This window comes from Nomascus leucogenys, chromosome 20 (assembly GCF_006542625.1).
Source record: "Nomascus leucogenys isolate Asia chromosome 20, Asia_NLE_v1, whole genome shotgun sequence".
Taxonomy (NCBI): domain Eukaryota; kingdom Metazoa; phylum Chordata; class Mammalia; order Primates; family Hylobatidae; genus Nomascus; species Nomascus leucogenys.
The window spans coordinates 46853661-46876335 of NC_044400.1; the positions used below are offsets into that span (position 1 = coordinate 46853661).

Below are 22675 nucleotides of genomic sequence, written 5' to 3' on the forward strand. Positions count from 1 at the left end.
CAGTTGCCCAGGCTGGAACACAGTGCCATAGTCATAGCTCTGTAACTTCAAACTCCTGGACTCAAGCGATACTCCTACCTGCCTCAGCCTCCTTAGTAGCTAGGACTACAGGCAGGAACCATCACGTCTTTTTTTTGTTGTTTTTTTTTTTGTTTTAAGTATGGATGGGGTCTCATATTTCCCAGGCTGGTCTTGAACTCCTGGCCTTAAGTGTTCCTCTGGCCTCCCAGAGGGCTGGAACTACAGGCATGGGTCACCATGCCCTATACATCTTAGATCTGGATTCAAGTACACTAATTGAACATACATTAAGGAGTCTTGCTGTTTGATGACTGTGTGGTTAGGTTTTTAAGAAATTTGGAGGAAATCATAAGTTTAGGATTTGCTCAGAAATACCTGGGATGGGGTTGTAGGCGATGAATGGGATCAACATGAAGTAAGATCACATCCCCGAAAGGTTGGGAAATATGGGTCCATTAGATACAAATTTCTTACAATGTAGAAAATGAAACAAAAACCTGCATATTTCACCTGGATTACTGTGACAGTCTTAACTGGTCATCTTCCTCTCCTGTCAATTTTCAGCATCAGCCGGGGTACTGATTTTGAAATGGATTATAGCACTGCTTCAAATCCTGCAACAGGTTCTTTTTCCCTTTTTTCTTTTTAAAATAGCTTCCCCATTGTACCTGCAGCTGTTTTTAACTCAATTTTTCTGACTTCTGCACTATAGCGGAATTGACCTGGCTATTCCTCGATGCCAAGCACTCTGCCATTAAGCATTTAAGTTGTCGTTTTCCCTTTAGAATGCTCTCAGCTGAGCTGTGTGGCTAATTCACTTACCTTCAGGTCTTTTCAGTGAATCCTGCCTTGACCACCCTATTAAAAATAGACCCGCTCCTTAAGCTTGTCCTATTGTCTTTTTACCCTTCTCCACTTGTTTTTGTCCATAGCATTTGTAATTTTAATATTTACAATTTGTTGTGAATTGATGATGTGCTTTTTTCTGCTAGGATGTAACCTTCACAAGGATGTAATTTTTGTACTCTGGTGTATTCAAACTACCAGAACAATGGCATATAGCTGTTTCCTGGATTGCCAAGGAACTCAGTAATAGCAGTGGGACTGGAAGAGAGAGATTTTGGGAAGGTATTGACAGGATTTCAAAACAGTATGAGGCTTGTGGGAGAAATTTCCAAGTGGCAATATTCCAGTGGGGTGGAGATGCTCATGAGAGGATCAGCTTATGGGTAGTAGCTGCTGTGGGAGTAAATAAGATTTCTTTGAGCATGAAATGGACTGGCATGCTGGGTCTGACCTTCATAAGATAAGAGACTGGTTGTAGCTAAACAGTGATTTTTTTTTTAATAACTTGGGTATAATAAATGAGCCTAGTTCTCCAGGGAAAACTTAATTCTTCTGTGTCTGCTATGGATAAGCACTTGTGCACTATTTTTGCAATTTTTAGATGTAGGCGTCCACATATTTTTGAGACGGGGTCTCTGTCACCCAGGTTGGAGTGCAGTGGCGTGATCTTGGTTCACTGCAACCTCTGTCTCCCAGGCTCAAGCAGTCCTCCCACCTCAGCCTTCTGTGTAGCTGGGACCACAAATACGTGCCACCATGCCTGGCTAATTTTTTGTAGAGAGGGTTTTGCCATGTTGCCCAAGCTGGTCTCAAACTCCTGGAATCAAGCAATCCGCCTGCCTTGGCCTCCTGAAGGGCTGGGGTTACAGGTGTGAGCCACCACACCTGAGCCACATTTTTTGAGAAAATATACCCAGAAGTAACGTACCAAGTTGGTGCACAACTAGGCAGAAGGGGATTCAGGGAGGCAGTCGGGGCAGAGCCCATTTACAATGCCAAACCCATTCACATTCAACAGTTCTTAAAATTGACCAGGTTGTTAGTTGAATACAAGTGGTCAGCATGAACCAGTTTATTTGGAATAAATTACATTGAAAATTAAACATGTAGTCACACTGTACTGGCCTCATTTTCCAGAGGCTCTTTAAATATAGTTGTGATTTTCCAGGTTGTTACATTGAATATACAATAAACACAAGTTAGATTTTTCACAACACATCTCAGAAAACTTAAACTCCAAAGATCTTACCTACTTGCTCCTTTCAAAAGCTATCAGTTTCTGGTTGACCTTTGATGGGTTTTTTTTTTTTTGAGATGGAGTCTCACTTTGTCGCCCAGGCTGGAGTGCAGTGGTGCAATCTTGGCTCACTGCAAGCTCCGCCTCCTGGGTTCACGCCATTCTTTTGCCTCAGCCTCCCGAGTAGCTGGGATTACAGGCATCCGCCACCATGCCCAGCTAATTTTTTGTATTTTTGAGTAGAGATGGGTTTCACCGTGTTAGCCAGGATGGTCTCGATCTCATGACCTCGTGATGCGCCCACCTCGGCCTCCCAAAGTGCTGGGATTACAGGCGTGAGCCACCGCACCCGGCCGACCTTTGATGGTTTTTAAGGAGTTTATGATAAACCTGAATATTTAGTACGATAGAGCATGAGCCAGATTAAATGCTTAACCTAATTTGCTGTACATATTTGCCAGTGGTTAAAAAATTTAAGGGTTTTTGGATTCTTGTGTGATGATGGCTTAAAAACTAGTAAAATAATGCCCAAGTGGCAGAGAAGGAGGACTCTCAGTACTGGGTTAGGAATTTTATTATTTAGGGGAGTTTATGGTAAACCAGCAAGTTAGAAAAGGGGGACATGCTTTAAGCGTAAGCTCTTAATGTGAAAAAGACATAGTGAAGGTTAATAGATTTGTGAACTGTGAGTACGAGATAACTTTTAAACAAAGAGAGAGAAAGCAAAACCTGAAAGATAAATTCCAGGTTTTTGTTATTCCTGTGGCTGACCATTTTTTTTTTTAAGACCTTGATGTTAAAGAGAGGTTAATGAGTTGCCTAGTTGACATTAAAGAATTTTCCGTGGAGTTCTTGGGTCAGGGTGAATCAGTGTGGCACAAAGGGGAAAAAACCCAGCCAAGTGATTCTTTTAAATGACTTACTGTTTATACATAGTTACAGTAATAAAAACAGAATTGACTAGTTGTATGCATAACCTTAGGTACATAGTTCTCAGAGGGAGATATTAATACTAAAAAATTCCTTGAAAATCATACCTCAAAACTGCCAAGGAGACTAGAGAAGAGTAAAGCAGAATTTTACTGTTCCATTTGCCAGGCCAAATAGCAAATTGATTTCTCATCATGTTTGCATTTACTTAAATTGACTAATTGTTTACAGTATTTTGGAAACTTGTTCATTAGCAGTTAGAATTTCAGTTGGGTACTGAATTTAGCTTCAGACATAGGTGGACCTAGAATATAATCAAAACTGCCTTAATTTACTAAGGCTTTGTAACAGAAGAACATCTCTTGTGACTGTTAAGGTCTAAATTGCTGGAGTGAGCAGACAAGGACAAGTTACTGTGTGCAATGGGTGTTAAATGTTGACCTAAAGAAAGAATAGGTATAAATAGGTGCATATTTAAGTTTTCTTCCTCGGATGTTTAAAATACACTGAAAAAGTCTCAAGGACAGAGTTCATTTCCCAAAATGTCAAATTATCCAAGTCAGATCTAGTAATTAACCCTAGCCCAAAAGGGTGCTATATAAAACAATGTAAGCTCATTCAGTATTCTGAATTGTTGCTTTACTTACAGTATAGCAACTTCTGTTCACAGAGTTGAGTGTAGCTTTCCTTCATCCTGTGATCTTTCCATGAGATGAGGTTTTGGAAATTACTTTTATTTTTATTTTTTATTTTGAGAGAGTCTTGCTCTGTCCCCCAGGCTGGAGTGCAATGGCACGATCTTGGCTCATTGCAACCTCTGCCTCTCAGGTTCAAGCGATTCTCCTGCCTCAGCCTCCTGAGTAGCTGGGATTACAAGTGCCCACCACCATGCCCAGCTAACTTTAGTATTTTTAGTAGAGATGGGGTTTTGCCATGTTGGCCAGGCTGGTCTCGAACTCCTGACCTCAGGTGATCCACCCACCCTGGCCTCCCTAAGTGCTGGGATTACAGGCGGTGCCACCGTGCCTGGCCAGAAATTACATTATTTTAAAAAATCAGATCTACTGCACATGTACCCTAAAACCCTGAAGTATAAAAAAAAAAAAAAAAAAAAAATCAGATCTAGTAAAAGATCACAAATTAGATATTCTGTAGGTGGTTTTGTTGTTAGAAAATTGAAGGGCTGGATCCTCTTAAGAGTCTGTTTTGTAACTGGCTTAGACAAACACTACTTAGCCTATTGTGTTTTCTTTCCATTTTAGAACCACCCTGACCTAAAGGAGAAAGCACCTTATTAGAAGTGACAGAATATATATTATCTATCACTGACTATCCAGTTTAAAGAAGAGTGTTAAATCTCTGCTGTAGAGTCTAACAAAACAAAGTTTTGCTGTTGCTTTTTTTTTTTTGGACACAGAGTCTTGCTGTTGTCGCCTAGGCTGGAGTGCAGTGGCGCAATTTCGGCTTACTGCAACCTCTGTTTCCTGGGTTCAAACAGTTCTGCCTCAGCCTCCCAAGTAGCTGGGATTACAGGCGCCACTGTCACCACGCCTGGCTATTTTTGTATTTTTAGTAGAGACACGGTTTCACCATGTTGGCCAGGCTGGTCTCAAACTCCTCACCTCAGGTCATCTCCCCGCCTCGGCCTCCCAAAGTGCTGAGATTACAGGTGTGAGCCACAGCGCCCAGCCCAGAGTTTTACTTTTTAAAAATAATTTATTGTACCACAAGTAGCTATTAGTAGAGATGAAAGCTAGAGCAGAATGATGGAATACAGTTCATCAAACTAAGAAGCAGTGTAGCATGTAATCCTCCTAGCTTACTGTCAGGATGAAGCCTTTATGTTTACATCCAAGAACTGAGTTCACTGATGTCAACACCTAAGGGAAAGTTCTTTGAACCACACAGCAGAGACAGTTGTCATCACCTTGGTTACAGCTGTATCTCAGATTGTCTTTCTATAATACAGGTATATCTCCTGTAAGTTACCAGCATATGGAACTGGGATGAATTTTTAAACTGTCTATCATGCAGACAAATAAGATGAGTTTAGCTAAGAACTCTCTTGCCTTTCTTTAATGGTATGTGTTGTAAGTTTTTTGCTTTCCAAAACTTTCTTCTCTTCTGCCTATGAAAAATGGCAATTGATAAGAGTAGAACCAGGGTGGAGAAGAAGCAACAACTCAGGAATATCAGTGGTTTCTTCTGCACAAGGAATAAGCAGACAGTGCACTCTGTATTTTTTTGGGTCTGACTGCATCTAGAACTACTGTTCTCAGAAGGGAAGCCACTGCTGCTGATCACTTTGTTGTAAAACTGTATTGAGGATTTAGCTTTAAAATCAGATGTGAAGAATCCAAATCTGGGTTTAGATTTCTCTTCAGCCAGTTTGAATGCATAATAGCCTTTGATTCTGACTTTATCAATCAGGTATGCTGAAAAAGATCAGAAATTAACATTAATCACAAATGGACTATGAAATATCTTTGAAGAAGAATTTAGTTTTCATTGAAACAAGCTAAAATTATGCCCATAATAAAGGTAGTGATTTTTATTAGAGGTTTTTTTTTGACATTTATTCTTTTATATTCTATGTAAAGGAGAAGGTGAAAATATGTATAATTTAAGTCTAAAAGAAATTTGTAGTGAAACTTGATCCATAAACAATCCAAAAACTCTTGGAGGAAAAAGCAAATTTAAGGAGCAGAGCAGTGAAGGTTGTCACTTTTGTTTAAAGGGTCACAAGCAGAAAAATGCTGCCTATTTGGCCTGATTGTGAACCTCAGATGTGCTCTTGGTGCAGCCCAGGAATCACAGTTGGTTTTACCCACTCTCGCTCGCTTAGGCTACCATGATGTGGTTATTTCACATTGCATGCCTGTATCGAAACATTTCATGCATCCCATAAATTTATACACCTATTTACCCACAAACTTTTTTAAAGCCTAGCAAGCATGCTGAAAATAAGTAATCCAAAATAGTGACTGTTTATCCTGGGGAGTGAGATTTCAGGTGATTTTTTAAAAACTTCTCCATGTGCCCAGTTTTCTATAATGGGTGTGTGTTACTTCTATGATTTTAAATTTTTTTCAAAAATCCCATAGGCCCTTTTTCAGGACAAAATTCAATTGACAGGACTTGGGTGCCACAAATCGGATGCTGTCAGGCACCAACCTGCTGCTCTCATTGTTCTTGTCAGGTAACAGGAATCTCGCTCCGCCCTGTCTGAAGGGGCCCCGCCCTTACCTTTCAGCACCTCCTGAAGGTACTTCCCTAGGTAGTACTTCCGGAGCCGGTCATCCTCCAGAGCTTGGTCGTCGATGCCACTGGCGGTGATGTAAATGTCCATGTCGCCGTAGTTCCTCCGGACCCACCGCAGCAGCTTGCGCACCCCCCAGGGAATCACAGCTAGGCGCGTGGGGGAGCTCAGGCGGGTGATGTCCTGCAGAAACTGGATGTCCCTGTCCGAGTCGTAGCGGCTGCCGGCCAGCTGCTCGTGCATCACGAACCTAGTGGTGAAGTGGTTGAGCGCGCAGAAGTCGACCGTGCCCTTGAGCAGCCTCCTCTCGGCCTCGGTAAGGCGCGGCAGCGCGGAGCTGGAAAGCCCCCATCGGTGCTTGGAGGCGATGTATTCCCTCATGGCCGCGGGGTAGTCCCCGGTCTTGAAGAGCGGCTCGGCGAACCAGGCGATCTCGAACTGCAGGAAGCGCTCGGCAGCCCTCCAGTGCGAGTCAGCATAGGGATTGGCGGGTTCCGCCCAGTCCGCGTGCAGCGACAGCGACACGGCCCCGCGCTGTGACGGCCTGAACTGCCGGTCGTAGAGGCGCCAGGCCAGGGCGTGGGCCACCAGCAGGTTGTGCGCCGCCCCATAGGTGTCGTTGCCAGAGCGGTTGTAGATGTCACTTAGCCGGTTAGGCTCGTTGATGGTGATCCAGAGCTTCACCAGGTCCCCCAGCTCCTGGAAGCACAGCCCAGCATAGGCCTGGAAGGCCTCGGCCGTCGATGGGTTCAGCCACCCGTCGGCATGCAACAGAGGCTCGGGGAGGCCTAGGTGGGCGTGGGTCGGATAATACAGGGTGACCATCGCGGAGATGCCAAGCTTCAGACCCTCACTGACCACGCACCTGTAGTACCTCAGGGCCTGTCGGTTCACCGCGGACAGGTTGCCAGTGGGAAGGACCGAGGCCCAATCCAGAGCAAACCGGTAGTGGGTGACTTTCATTCTTGCCAACATCTCAAGTTGTTTTTTGATGTTTACAAAATCTGTGCATTGAGCGGGTCGTGTTTTCAGCCTCACCCCTTCCACTCGGTGCAACAGTCTGTTGCCAGTGGCGTTCCACACGTACAGGTGAGGATCGCTGAACTGTGGGGACGAAGCCACAGACTCGGGCTGTGAAAAACAAGCTCATTCAGGTCAAGCATGCGCTGGCAGACGGAGTCTTAAGTGATCTGCCCACCTCTGCCTCCCAAAGTGCTGGGCCACTTTACCGGCCACCACACCAGGCCTCTTCCAGCCCTTGAAATCTCCCAGGGAGACCAGAAAACAGAGAAGGAGCCACACCCAGGCCCTGGCTTGGAAAACAAGTTGTTTGAGAAAACATTGGGAAGCCATTTTCCAGTTCATTTGACTTTAAACCCTAGGTTATATATGGTGGGGTTTGATGTGATTCTGTTCAAATGCATCAGGAAATTGGCTTGGTGTACACTCAGTTAAAAGCAATTACAAAAGAGATTCTAAACCCTGTCATAAATTGAAGACAAAGTTGAAATTCCTGTTGTAGGGATTTCTCGAGAAGAGGAGGTTAGTTGACCCTATGCACAATTCCTTAAAAAGGCTCGTGTGATGGGGTAGGCAATGACCCCTTGCATTTGCTGAATGCAAATTTCTAACTTCTATTTGAAAAATCCAGGCCGGGCGTGGTGGCTCATGCCTGTAATCCTAGCACTTTGGGAGGCCGAGGCAGGCAGATCACCTGAAGTTGGGAGTTTGAGACCAGCCTGACCAACACGGAGAAACCCTGTCTCTACTAAAAAAAAAAAAAAATACAAAATTAGCCAGGCGTGGAGGCGCGTGCCTATAATCCCAGCTACTCCGGAGGCTGAGGCAGGAGAGTGGCTTGAACCTAGGAGGCGGAGGTTGCGGTGAGCCGAGATCATGCCATTGCACTCCAGCCTCGGCAACAAGAGCAAAAACTCCATCTCAAAAAAAAAAAAAAGAAAAGTCCAAGTGATAACACATTTGCATCCATCATGTCTCCCCGACCCATGTGCCTGTGAGAACATAGCATTTATTCATCCAACAGAATGCTGACACATTTTCTATGCAAGGCACTTGGGTTATGGGTGGAAAGGACAGTAGATTATCCCCAGAAACTCCCAAGGTTGACACTTGGATCTGACAGTGTCTCATTCTGTGATTCTCCACGAAGGAGAGAGCCCTGGACTCCTGTTCAAGTTCTGCCCCTTTGAAACTCAGGCTTGGCAACTATATAGTGACGGAGTAATCTCACCCACCTCACAGGTGTGCTGTGAGGACTCTGACTCTGGGAAGGTGCTCTGGGAACTCTAATGCGCTATACAAACACAATGTAGTCATGACTTGGGTTTCATTTTCCCTAGTGGCAATAATTGCCTGCTAGGCCCTTGAGTCTAAACTAAAAGCCCTTAAGAAAAACATTTCCAAATTCAAGATTAATAAGGGAAAGAGAAAGTTGTGTACTTGTTTTAAAGTACTTTTTTTCCCCTCATGACAGAATTTAAATACACCAGGAAAAAACTGTAATTAACCTTTGGTAAATATTTTCCCTCTAATTGTTTTTTCGTGTGTCATCTTTCATAGTTTAATTACAAAACCATATCACTACCCATTTGCCATCTGCCAACCAGTTATCTAGAACATTAAACTAAGAGAACATTGATCATGTGAGCATGAAGTTAAATCTGTATATAATTAATTATTTGAGTAAAATCCTCCTAGCCTAGATGGCCAGTTTCAGTGTTTTGAAAACTCAGAACATAGTGGTATTGAAAGGATGTTTATAAAAGGCAGTCTTGCTATGGGGCAAGGCAAGATCAAATAAAAATGTCTTAACGTTAAAAACCTTCAGAAAGCATTAGTCTCAGCAAGTGTGTATGATTAATCTGCTAAGAGGTTAATTTTCTGTTAAAGATGATGCATCCCAATCCCAACCCCAGCTCCCAGAGCTGTTTCTAAAATCCTATTCCCCACCAAAAGGACCTTGTACTCCTTGGAGAAATGGCTTTTTCCAGGAGAAGAATGAGATGATGGTGGGGCATCTTGTGCCAGAAAATAAGGAAGTGCTTAAAAACTGAAAGCGAAATGTGGAAAAGACAGAAACAGCTTGAGGGGGTCCCACTGACTAAATTTGAAACAATTTGAGCGTCAAAAGGAACAATATCATAGTGACAATAATGAATTATAAAACATCAATTTTAAGAGAATCCAGCTAATAAATATAGAGGGAATAATCCGATTAGAAATTTACCATTTTGCAATCTACAAAGTAATGATTAAAGCAAGGTTCATGAAAGAATGTTGTGTTTGTTTGTTTGTTTGAGACAGAGTTTTGTTCTTGTCGCCCAGGCTGGAGTGCAATGGTGTGATCTTGGCTCACTGCAACCTCCGCCCCCCGGGTTCAAGCGATTCTCCTGCCTCAGCCTCCTGAGTAGCTGGGATTACAGGTGCCAGCCACCATGCCCAGCTAGTTTTTGTATTTTTATTAGAGACGGGGTTTCACCATGTTGGCCAGGCTGGTCTTGAACTCCTGACCTCAGGTAATCCGCCCACCTTGGCCTCCCAAAGTGCTGGGATTACAGGTGAGCCACTGTGCCCGGCCCGGTTCATGAAAGAATGTTAAAACCATGGAGTGAAATGTTGTTGAGGAATAGGATATTCATAGAGTCCCAAGTATCAACATCAGATTTCTTCTTTTTTCTTTCCTTTTTTTTTTTTTAGACAAAGTCTCGCTCTGTTGCCCAGGCTGGAGTGCAATGGTGCGATCTTTGCTCACTGCAACCTCCGTCTCTGAAGTTCAAGTGATTCTTCTGCCTCAGCCTCCCAAGTAGCTGGAATTACAAGCCTGTGCCACCCTGCCTGGCTAATTTTCTTTTTTTTATTTTCTTTTTTTGTAGAGAAAGGATTTTGCCACACAGGACCAGGGCCAGGCTGGTCCTGACAGGCCAGACAGGTCCTGACCTCAAGTGATACGCCCGCCTCGGCCTCACAAAATGCTAGGATTACACGTGTGGGCCACCAAGCCTGGCCAGCATCAGATTACTTCTTAATTAAAAATGGAAAAGTTACCATATGGCAAATATCACCTTTTTTTTTCTTTTTTCTTTTTTTTGGGGGGGAGTAGGGAGGAGGGACAGGGTCTTGCTCTGTTGCCCACACTAGACTGTATCCTCAACCACCTGGGCTCAAGTGATCTACCCACATCGGCCTCTCAAAGTGCTGGGATTACAGGAGTGAACAAGTGTGCCTAGCCACAAATGCCACCTTAACCAAGAAATCTGGTGATACTACTTCAACCACAGTAATATCTTCAGTAATGAAACAAATTGACATCATTTACCTCCTGATGTGATATAAAGGCACATCATCTATGTAGTATTATTTCCAGAAATGGTTAACTGAGTCATTAGACTCAGAAGAACAACCAGAGAAATCTACAAGCAGTTGGCCTGGACTCTTCAAACGGATCAATGCCATGAGGTGATTGTCCTGAATTAAAGGAAGCTAACAATACATGACAACAAATGTTTGATCTTTGTTTGCATACTTAAAGATTTTTTTAATCTATAAAGGACATTTTTGGAACATTAAAAAAAATCGAATATGGAGTGTATTTTAGATAGCGTTGAATCAGTGTTAAATTTCCTGGGAATCATAATAAGAATGTCCTTGTTCTTACGAGATAGATGCTGAGATATTTTGGGGTGGAGTATAATGATGTCCACAATTTATCAAAAGTTTATAAAAGACAGAGGCAGAGGCCGGGTGCAGTGGCTCACGCCTGTAATCCCAGCACTTTGGGAGGCCGAGGTGGGTGGATCACGAGGTCAGGAGTTCGAGAGCAGCCTGGCCAAAATAGTGAAACCCCGTCTCTACTAAAAATACAAAAAATTAGCTGGGCGTGGTGGGGGGCACCTGTAATCCCAGCTACCTGGAAGGCTCTGTCTCAAAAAAAAAAAAAAAAAGAGAGGCAGAGTTGAAACAAATATGGCAGCATGTTAACAGTCAGTCAGTCTTGATGAAGGGAATTTGCATTTCTATTGTATGTTTGAAATTTTGCAAAATAAAATGTTAGAGGGGAAAAGAATGCTAAGAGGCTAGGGAAAATAAGATAGATATGTGCAAAGTTAGGCTTAGTAATTTTTTTTTTTTTTTGAGACAGGTTCTTGCTTTGTTGCCCAGGCTGGAGTGCTGTGGCACGATCACAGCTCACTGCAACCTTCCTCCTGGGCTCAAGCGATTCTCCTGCCTCAGCCTCCTGAGTAGATGGAATTATAGACGGAGTTACAGGCCCATGCCACCACACCCAGTTTTTTTTGTAGAGACAGGGTTTTGCCATAATGGCCAGGCTGGTCTCAAACTCCTGAGCTCAAGTGATCCTCCCACCTTGGCCTCCCAAAGTGCTGGGATTACAGGAGTGAGTCACCATGCCCGGTCTGGCTTAGTAATATTTTTCAAGTATTACTTTAATTTTGTCATCTAAAAGAGGACATCTAGTTTTCTGTGTACACAGTGTCTATCCATATATTTATTGGCTGATTTTTCAAAAAGCACCGTAATTTTTCTTGGCAAACCATTCATCCTTATTTATTTATTTATTTTTTAGGCTAGCCAAATGAAACAGTGGGAGTAGACAAGAAACAGAAATCTGTAACTGGTTGTAACCAGTAAGTTATAAACACCACCGCACTCGGATCAGCCTTATCCTCATTCCTAATCCAAGTGGTTCAAGTGAATCTGGCTCCTTGCTGGGCTCCAGAGATGAGCATGAAACCCAGACCTGACAGATCACAGAACTGCTTTTCCTGACCCCGTGATCAATTCTTGCTCTGAAATACAGAAGGGGCAGACATTCACAGTATCTGAGGAACAGGTGGGTTTTAGCTGAAGCAGGAACTTGTACGTTGGGTCTCCCATATAGACAGGCAAAGAAACTCTTATATCTCCTGGGGTCTTTGCTAGGTCTGGAATTTTGAAAAATATAAACCCAATTAAAGTGATAGGGAAAAAGATTTTTGGAGCACTTAGCAAAATTTGAATATGAATAGTATTGAACTCTCCTGCCTCTGCCATGTGAAGGAAGAGGTAGGAACTGGCTCTGGAGGGGACACAAGCTGAAGAGACACTGCTTATTCTGCTCTCTATACCTTTCCCCCTTTAATCACCCTGAGCTCTTGCTAAAGTCTTGTTTAAATATCCACAGGGAGCTGGGTGCAGTGCCTCACACCTGTAATCCCAGCAATTTGGGAGTCTAAGGCAGACAGATTGCTTGAGGCCAAGAGTTCCAGACCAGTCTGGCCAACATAGTGAAACCCCATCTCTACTAAAAATACAAAAATTAGCTGGGCATGGTGGCAGGCACCTGTAATCCCAGCTACTTTGGAGGCAGAGGCAGGAGAATTGCTTGAATTCAGGAGAAAGACTGCAGTGAGCTGAGATCACGCCACTGCACTCCAGCCTGGAAGACAGAGGGAGACTCTATTTCAAATAAATAAATATTCACAGCTGAGCACAGTGGCTAACATCTGTAATCCTAGCACTTTGGGAGGCTGAGACAGGCAGATTGCCTAAGCTCAGGAGTTTGAGACCAGCCTGGGCAACACGGTGAAGCCCTGTCCCTACTAAAATACAAAAAATCAGCTGGGCAGGGTGGCAGGCGCGTATAATCCCAGCTACTCAGGAGGCTGAGACACGAGAACTGCATGAACGTGGGAGGTGGAGGTTGCAGTGAGCCAGGCAGCAAAGCAAAACTCTGTCTCAAAAATAAATAACTATATAAATATAAGTAAATACCTACAGGGGTTGAGATTCATAACCTGAGAACTTGCTAATTCATGGTTTGAACCCTTTGATCTCAATCCTTGTACATCTTGTCTTTCCATATGCTTCTATTAATAGAATACAGGCATGTCTGGGCATGGTGGCTCACACCTGTAATCCCAGCACTTTGGGAGACTGAGGCAGGCAGATCACTTGAGGTCAAGATGTTCAAGACCAGCCTGGCCAATATAGTGAAACCCCATCTCTACTAAAAATACAAAAATTAGCTGGGCGTGGTGGCGGGCATCTGTAATCCCAGCTACTTGGAAAGCTGAGGCAGGAGAATTGCTTGAATCCAGGAGGCAGAGGTTGCAGTGAGCCGAGATCACACCACCGCACACCAGCCTGGGCAACACAGTAAGACTCTGTCTCAAAAAAGAAGAGAAGAGAAAAAAGAAAAGAAGAAAAGAAAACAAAACAAAAAGCTGGGCACGGTGGCTCATGCCTGTAATCCCAGCAGTTTGGGAGGCTGAGGCGGGTGGATCACCTGAGGTCAGGAGTTCAAGACCAGCCTGGCCAACTTGGTGAAACCCTGTTTCTACTAAAAATACAAAAATTTGGCTGGGCGTGGTGGCTCATGCCTGTAATCCCAGCACTTTGGGAGGCTGGGGTGGGTGGATAACCTGAGGTCAGGAGTTTGAGGCCAGTTTGGCCAACATGGTGAAACCCTGTCTCTACTAATAATACAAAAATTAGCGGGGAGTGGTGGCACATGCCTGTAATCCCAGCTACTTGAGAGGCTGAGACAGGACAATTGCTTGAACCCAGGAGGCGAAGGTTGCAGTGAGCCAAGATCGCACCATTGCACTCCAGCCTGGGTGACGAGCAACAAGAATGAAACTGTCTCCAAAAAAAAAAAAAAAAAAAAAAAGAAAAATTTGCCAGGCATGGTGGCAGGTGCCTGTGATCCTAGCGACTTGGGAGGCTGAGGCAGGAGAATTGTTTGACCTGGGGAGGCAGAGGTTGCAGTGAGCCAAAATTGCGCCACTGCACTCCAGCCTGGGCAACGGAGCGAGACTGTGTCTCAAAAAAAAAAAAAAAAAAAACACAACAACAACAACAAAAAATGCAATAGTGTGGTGTGGTATTGTGAAGTCTTAAAGCATAGTGTTTGGAAGACAGACCTGGGTAACTTGGGCAAGTTATGTAACCCCCCTAAACTTCAGTTGTTTGCCTGTAAGATGAGGGTTTTAAGATTAAGTAGGTTGGATGCAGTGGCTTGCACCTGTAACCCCAATACTTTGGGAGGCTGAGGCAGGATGTTTGTTTGAGTTCCAGACCAGTCTGGGCAACATAGTAAGACTCTGTCTGTACAAAAAAATCAAAAAATTAGCTGGGCATGGTGCTGTGAACCTGTAGTCCCAGTTCAAGGTTGAGGTGGGACGATCACTTGAGGCCAGGAGATTGAGGGTACAGTGAGCTGTGATTGTGCCACTGCACTCCAGTCTGCGTGACAGAGCAAGATCCTGTCTCAAAAAAAAAGAAAAAAAAAGATGAAGTAGGGAGAATGTGCATACATAGAGCAGTTAAATCACTGTGCATCTGGAAGCTTGAAGACAGTATCTTAACAGTTCTGCTGGCACTTGTTAGCAAGTTGATAGGTCTCACTTTCTTCCCCCCGTGAAATGAAGGATTTGGAACGGGAGGTCTCTAAGGTCTCACCTGGCTCTAAAAGGTGATTTCTTGATTTCCAGGTAGCATAGTTAAAATAACAATAATAATAACAACTAAAAGGTGATCTCATTCATTCACCTAGTTCTAAAAGATGAGCACCTGCCATGTGCCCAGCACTGCCCTAGTGAGGCATATAGCAGGTATCAAAGCCTCAGACATTTCTGCTCTTATGCAGCTTGCATTCTAGTAAGGGAAGACAGGTGATAAGTATGGAAAATGTGGAAAGCACATAGTATGTCAGGTGGTGGCGAGTACGCTATAGAAAAGCAGGAAAAGAGGAAGAGAAGTGATAGGAGGATGGTTTTTGGAGTGGAGGGAAGCCTTATGGAGAAGGTGACTTTTGAGGACAGTTTAAGGGGGCAAGGAATGAGACGTGTGGGGAGGCTCCACTGGGATATGGAGACCTCAGAAGGCAAATTACCCAACTCTGTGAAACAGCAAGAATCAGTTAAACAAGGTGCTGCTAATAATTTGCTTTTGGCAAAACAAAAATCTGAAAACAAATTTCCTATCATTTTGACATTACTATTATAACAAAAACCTGACACAAAAATGACAGTAAGTTCCCCCTAGACTGTATGCTCCTTGAGGGCAGCCTCTTCACCTCTCCATCTCCATCACCAATTATGAGTTCTGGCCCATGAAAGGCTCTCAGCATTTATTTCCTTCTTTTTCTCCCTTCTCTTTCCCTAGCTCTCCTTCATAACCTCCATACAATTGTGGTATTTGATATTGTCTGACAGCTATCTCTTAGCTGTCATCGAGTAAATGAAATAGTGTGTGCTGTTTTTCCCAGTTTATGGTTAATTTGGAAGTAACCACTTACCTTAAGAACAGATTCAGTGACACCCCAGGAGAAGTCACAGGGAAACTGGCCCTGCACATCTGGCGTGGACTCTTTTAAAGAAAAACCATTTTCTCGTATGATCTGTTTGTAGTAGTGTGCCGAAGACTTAGGTTTCCGCTCTTTCTGTTTACTGTTAAAATCCACATAAAATAATCCTCGGCGGATGGTGTAAGCATCCTGCCATTCAAAGCCATCCAGGAGAGACCAGGCAGTATAACCAAACACTCGTATTTCATCTAACCTTATTGCTGCACAGAGAAAAGAAAGCAGAGATGTTCAGAGGCCTAAACATTCTAGTTCATGTTTACAATTTCACTAACATGCCAGAGGACAGAATATTGTAAAATGAACCTTTCCCCTAATTTTCAGGTCTGCTGTATCAAATAGAAAATTCATGTTTATACTTCAAAAGTGGCAATTATTTTCATCCAGATTGGTATCTCCTGATCCCCCCACTCCTGCTTGGAACAAGTGTATGTCACAGTTAAAGGATCACACCTTAAATACTTCTGAGACTTGGTGTGCAAATCTGTGTCAGAGGGCATGGTAATTTCCAGAACTCTTTGGGACCAATGCATATGTCTGCTCACGACCAAGAGTTTCTTATTTCAAGTTTGAGTTGGTTCTTATTTGTGGATAAGCTATTAATTCTAGGAAACTATCCTTCAAGGAGTTAAAAAAAAAAAAAGCTGCTGCTTTTAGAATTAACATAAACGAATGTAGACATAAGGAGGTAAAAGAAGAAAAGTGATGTAAGAGAATGGGAACTGGCTGGGCTAAAGAGCAGGGGGCTGAGGAGCTTACCCTGCTATGCTCGAGGGAGCATGCTATTGGGCAAGTTTCTTGGCTTCAGTTTCCTTATTTGTAAACAAAAAAGATTGGAAAATAGGATCTCTAAGGACCTTTCTAGCTTTAAAACTCTGATTCAGTAACTTGTAGGAATTGTGTAAAAATGAAATATGAAAATCAACAGGCGGGGCGCAGTGGCTCATGCCTGTAATCCCAGCACTTTGGGAGGCTGAGGTGGGTGGATCACCTGAGGTCAGGAGTTCGAGACCAGCCTGGGCAACATAGTGAAGCCTTGTCTCTACTAAAAATACAAAAATTAGCTGGGGATGGTGGCGGGCACCTGTAATCCCAGCTACTCAGGAGGCTGAGGCAGGAGACTCGCTTGAACCCAGGAGGTGGAGATTGCAGTGAGCCAAGATTGTATCATTGCACTCCAGCCTGGGTAACAAGAGCAAAACTCCTTCTCAGGAAAAAAAAAAAAAAAAAAAAAAAGAGAAAAGAAAATCAACAGCAGCAGTCCAAACAACAAATACCCAAATTAGCCCTGAATCCTTTTTTCTTTCTTAAAAGATTTCACTTCTCTCATAGAAATGCCACCTCATCTCTGCATTTTTGGGGTTTTTTATCACTGACCTTCTTTTCCTAAAATGAGGAAAATCCAAGCCAAGAGTTTCCAAGAAGGTAAATATGTTCAACAGGCCCTGGTTCTAGTCTGTAGCTGTTGTAGGGTCCTAAGGAGAGGTGGAATGGTAACACCTGGGGAATGGACACCCCTTCTGCCCAAGAGCATGGCGTTTGACCCAGACCCTGTAGGCAGAGCCCTCAGCCTTGGCCCCCATGTGCATGGCCTGTAGCTGGGCGTGGCATGGTTCCATGCTGTTCCTTCCTGCAACTTGGGGCGGCAGGGTCTTGCTCTCCCTCAGGACCCTCCCTGAAGGCTTTCTCCAGCAGCACCTGGGATTTTCTTCCTGGCTTGTGACTTCTAAAGGGAGCAACAGAATTTATAAAGATCCACAGAGAATTCCTTAATATGAGAGTGAAATAGAGCCCAACTCCAGGGAACAGAAACATCATAACCTCAGCTTGTCTTCTGCTCCGTTGTTTCTATCAGCCACCTGTAGATGTCACTACTTGAGTAATAGAGAAGGAGTGAGGGGCTAAGTGGGGGCCAAAAGTCTCTGGGAGCAATAGAAACAACTCATTTTGTCTTCAGACCTTTTCATCATACCGTCATGTAATAGAGTATAAAGATCACAATTTCCAGAAAAACTTTCAACATCTTAGAATAAAGTACTACTGTTAGGAAACTTTAAGCATACCTCTTTTACCACTGTGTCCTTTATAAAGAATGAAACAGCATCTTCTTGCCAATTAAGGATGTCGCCCTAGTCTGAAAGGATTCTGTTCTCAAACTTTTATTTAAAAAAGGACATGGGAATAACATAAAGTGCTGTCAACATTGGACAATACAATGGCTGGGTGCAGTGGCTCATGCCTGTAATCCTGGCACTTTGGGAGGTGGAGGCAGGTGGATCACCTGAGGTCAGGAGTTCGAGACCAGCCTGGTCAACATGGTGAACCCCCGTCTCTACTAAAAATACAAAACTTAGCCGGGAGTGGTGGCAGACACCTGTAATCCCAGCGACTCGGGAGGCTGAGGCAGAAGAATTGCTTGAACGTGGGAGATGGAGGTTGCAGTGAGCTGAGATTGTGCCACTGCACTCCAGCCTGGGAAACAGGAGTGAAATTCCGTTTCAAAAAGTAAAGAAAAAAAAAAACATTTCAGGCTGGGTGCGGTGGCTTATGCCTGTAATCCCAGCACTTTGGGAGGCCGAGGCAGGTGGATCACTTGAGGTCAGGAACTCAAGATCAGCCTGGCCAATGTGATGAAACTCCATCTCTACCAAAATATAAAAAATTAGCTGGGTGTGGTGGCACACACCTGTAATCCCAGCTACTCAGGAGGCTGAAGCAGGAGAATTGCTTGAACCTGGGAGGCAGAGGTTGCAGTGAGCCAAGATTTCACTGTTGCAGTCCAGCCTGGGCCACAGAATGGCTCCATTAAAAAAAAAAAAAAAAAAATTGGACAATACAAAAGGCCAGGCCGGGCATGGTGGCTCATGCCTGTAATCCCAGCACTTCTGGAGGCTGAGGTGGGCGGATCACTTAAGGTCAGGAGTTTGCGACCAGCCTGGCCAACATGGTGAGACCCTGCCTCTACTAAAAACACAAAAATTAGCTGGGCGTGGTGGTGGACACCTCTAATCCCAGCTACTTGGGAGGCTGAGGCAGGAGAATCACTTGAACCCGGGAGGCGGAGGTTGCAGTGAGCCGAGATGGTGCCACTGCACCTCAGCCTGGGAGACAGAGAGAAACTCCGTTTCAAAAAAAAAAAAAAAAAAGCCCAACAATAATAGTTACATATTCAAAGGTGACTTGAATATCCTGTAAGTTTTTATAATTTTTTAAAAATTAAGCAAGTGTACAACCAACCTTGAAGCACCTGGCTGAGGAAATTCTTCATCATGTAGATGGCCGTGGTGTCTTCTGTTTTCACACGACTGTCTGTGAACCAGCCATTCTCAGCAATCAAGATTCGAGGGTTGTTGTATTCCAGTTTAATCCAGTTCAGCGCTTCTCTTAAATTAAGCGAAACATTTTGTCCCATTTTAGCCATGGTGTTTAGGGGCTTGAAGTTGTTGGGTCCAAAAGAAAAGGCAAAGAAATCAGCTGTGCCTCTCATCTCATTCTTCTCTGCTTCAGAGAAAAGGGGTAGAACGGAGATCAACTTCTTTTTCATCCCCTCTGGATAGTCGCCATCCCCATGGATAGGGTTGGCAAACCATCCAAGCACAGAAACCATGGATTGTTGACATTTGAATATATCCATCGTGTTTTCCGACCGGTTTGGCTCGATCCAATGAGATCCCAACGTGATCGATAACCAACCCTTCTGATGTGGGCGGAAATGTGTGTTGTAGTTATGCCAAACTTTCGAGTGAGCCTAAAAGAAGAAAATATTATTGATCTTTGTTGTCCTCACTTACAAGGGCTGTAACATGGCTGGTAAATGGTCTTTTCATAGATAAAATTATTACAGCATAGAGTGATTCAGGGGAAAGCTGCCAGGGAGCCCCGATGACCTCAAAGTCTGTTCTCTATGCCCCTAGTGCTTCCAACCTAAAACTTCTGCTACAGGAGAGCTGGAGGCTGGCAGAAAGCCTAGTCTAGGCTCTTATTTCCCCTCTGCCTGGCTCCCTTCCCGGGCCCTGTTGGGGTTGGGTGTAGGGTTTCCTCCTCTACATAAGAAGATACAGAGCAGTGATTTTTAAATTTTTTATTTTTATTTTTTTTTGAGACGGAGTCTTGCTCTGTTGCCTAGGCTGGAGTGTAGTGGTGCAATCTCAGCTCACTGCAACCTCCGCCTCCCAGGTTCAAGCAATTCTCCTGTCTCAGCTTCCTGAGTAGCTGGGATTACAGGTGCACACCACGACGCTCGACTAATTTTTGTATTTTCAGTAGAGACAGGGTTTCACCATAATGGTCAGGCTGGTCTGGAACTCCTGACCTCAGGTGATCCACCCTCCTCGGCCTCCCGAAGTGTTGGGATTACAGGCGTGAGCCACCGCACCTGGCCCAGAGCAGCGATCTTTCACCATTCTACAGAATCTCCCTTTGGTCCTAATTTAGAAGTCCAGGACAACACAGGCCCTGAATCCTATAAATGAGTAAGAATAGAGCCCACCTCCTAGGGATGTTGTGAGAATTGAGTGAATTAACCTGTGTAAACTGCTTTAGAATCATGCCTGGCACAGAGTAAGCTCTATATAAGCCTTAGCTATTATTGCTATGATTATTAAAGGGTGGTCGGCACTGCCCACAGCAGAAGACCAATGGAAAGAGTGTAAGCTTTGGGGTCAGCACACCTCGGCTTGAAGTTCACATACTTATTGTGTAACCTTAGGCAAGTCGCTTAACCTTTCTGAAATCTCTTAGTATCCTCAGTTGTAGAATGAGGTTAATAACAACAATATCCACCAGGCGCGGTGGCTCATGCCTATAATCCCAGCATTTTGAAAGGCCGAGGCAGGCGGATCACCTGAGGTCAGTAGTTCCAGACCAGCCTGGCCAATGTGGTGAAACCCCATGTCTACTAAAAATACAAAACTTAGTTGGGCATGGTGGTAGGCACCTGTAATCCCAGCTACTTGGGAGGCTGAGGCAGGAGAATCACTTGAACCCGGGAGGCGGAGGTTGCAGTGAGCAGAGATTGTGCCACTGCACTCCAGCCTGGGTAACAAGAACAAAATTCTGTCTCAAAAAAAAAAAAATCCTCTATAAGGTTGTTGTCAGATTTAGAGCTAATATATGCATGAAATATGTAGCATAGAATAGAGCACGTAGGAGGTACTGCCAAAAGATAGATGTTATTATTATTGGTCCTCCTGGAGTTTGCATTTCCAGTTGAGCTCTCTTACAACACAGCCTCGTGATGGGTTTCTGGTCCATTTAATGTGATAGATACTTCCTGAGCACTTACTTCCATGCCTGGCTTGCCCTAGGCTGAGAGACTGAGACAGATAGCACAGGAACTTACCCTCAGAAAGTTTCTTATCAGGAAAATAAGGATGCAGCATGTGAAAGAGAAACATAAAATGGCATAAAATATGGCATTAAATTAAAAAAAATTAAAAGTCAGAAGCCATGGCTCAGTTAACAGTCACAGCCACAGCTGAAGGAGCAAACATTAAGGACTCCATGCCAGTTAAATGCCAAGGCCACTTCTGTGTCCCGGTTAGCTATGGAATTGTCCTTCATCTGTGTCAGAACCACTCTCTTCCCCTCAGCATTTGACTTGCTTGTCTCTTGACATCTCTTCCCTGGTCTCTCAATTTCTGCATTATTTGAGTTTTTTAAAATTTTTTTTCTTTGAGACAGAGTCTTGCTCCGTCACCCAGGCTGGAATGCAGTGGCACCATCTCAGCTCACTCAACCTTCACCTCTCAGGTTCAAGTGATCCTCCCACCTCAGCCAACCTAGTAGCTGAGACTACAGGTGAACGCCAGCATGCCTGGTTAATTTTTGTATTTTTAGTAGAGATGGGGCTCCACCATGTTGGTCAGGCTGGTCTTGAACTCCTGACCTCAGGTGATCCACCCGCCTCGGCCTCCCAAAGTGCTGGGATTACAGGCGTGAGCCACCGTGCCTGGCCCCCACTATTTGCATGTTTCTAAAACGAATGCACAGACTCATTATCTTTAGCACACAGAGCCTGCTTTCAGTTTTGTTCCTTAGCTTTTCTTTTGCTCACTGGAGATATTTTATATCAAGATAAACTGTCTGAAACTGCCTTTTATGTAGGTCAAAGACAAACAAATATGAACAATGGATTCAAACCAGATCGATCCTGTGGACCCTGAAAATATTCCATAAACCCTGTTAGATGGGGAAAGTAGGCATTGAGGTAAGGGTTGAGGATTCTGAAACGTGCCATCCTGCTTTATACAAGAAAAAACAATTTAAATAAATTCCTGAAAGATTTTCTGGAGAAATAAATGCCTTGAGGTATACCTCTGTCCACTTGTCCTTACTCAATTTTCACTGGAAGATTCTGGTACCATTTAGCACCCAGGTATTCCCAGGGATCCTTAAGAATGCTTTCCTCGGGCTGGGCATGATGGCTCATGCCTGTGATCCCAGCACTTTGGGAGGCCAAGGCGGGCAGATCACCTGAGGTCGAGAGTTCCAGACCAGCCTGATCAACATGGAGAAACCCCGTCTCTACTAAAAATACAAAATTAGCTGGTCGTGGTAGCACATGCCTGTAATCCCAGCTACTTGGGAGGCTGAGGCAGGAGAATCGCTTGAACCCAGGAGGTGGAGGTTGCAGTGATGCAGTGAGCTGAGATCGTGCCATTGCACTCCAGCCTGGGCAACAAGAGCGAAACTCCATTTCAAAAAAAAAAGGAAGAATGCTTTCCTCTTGGTTGGTGGTTGGGCGGGTGGCTCACACCTGTAATCCCAACACTTTGGGAGGCCAAGATGGGAAGATCGCCTGAGCTCAGGAATTCGAGATCAGCCTGGTCAACATGACGAAACCCCGTATCTACAAAAAAAAAAAAAATACAAAAATTAGCCAGGCGTGGTGATGCGTGCCTGTAGTCCCAGCTACTCAGGAGGCTGAGGTTGGAGGATCATTTGAGCCAGGGAGGCGGAGGTTGCGGTGAGCTGAGATGGCACCACTGCACTCCAGCCT

At 44.2% G+C, this 22675-nt stretch overlaps 1 protein-coding gene and 1 long non-coding RNA gene across 3 annotated transcripts in view; one reads left to right on the forward strand and one right to left on the reverse strand.

The window, feature by feature from the left end:
• Positions 1-4165: 4165 nt before the first annotated feature.
• Positions 4166-22675, reverse strand: part of KLB (klotho beta) — a 43761-nt gene continuing 25251 nt past the window's right edge. The window contains exons 2-5 of one of the 2 annotated variants that reach the window (XM_012499689.2): positions 18913-19423; positions 15610-15878; positions 6281-7424; positions 4166-5469 (exon numbers count right to left, since the gene is read on the reverse strand). In XM_012499689.2, the coding sequence (XP_012355143.1) occupies positions 5084-5469; positions 6281-7424; positions 15610-15878; positions 18913-19423 (2310 nt within the window). In that variant the 3' untranslated portion in view covers positions 4166-5083. The remainder of the gene's footprint in view (positions 5470-6280; positions 7425-15609; positions 15879-18912; positions 19424-22675) is intronic. The other variant, XM_012499690.2, reaches the window with a different exon arrangement.
• Positions 6829-10810, forward strand: LOC105738290. The gene is made up of 2 exons (XR_001114075.1): positions 6829-7085; positions 10187-10810. It is a non-coding gene; the product is annotated as an uncharacterized LOC105738290 (long non-coding RNA).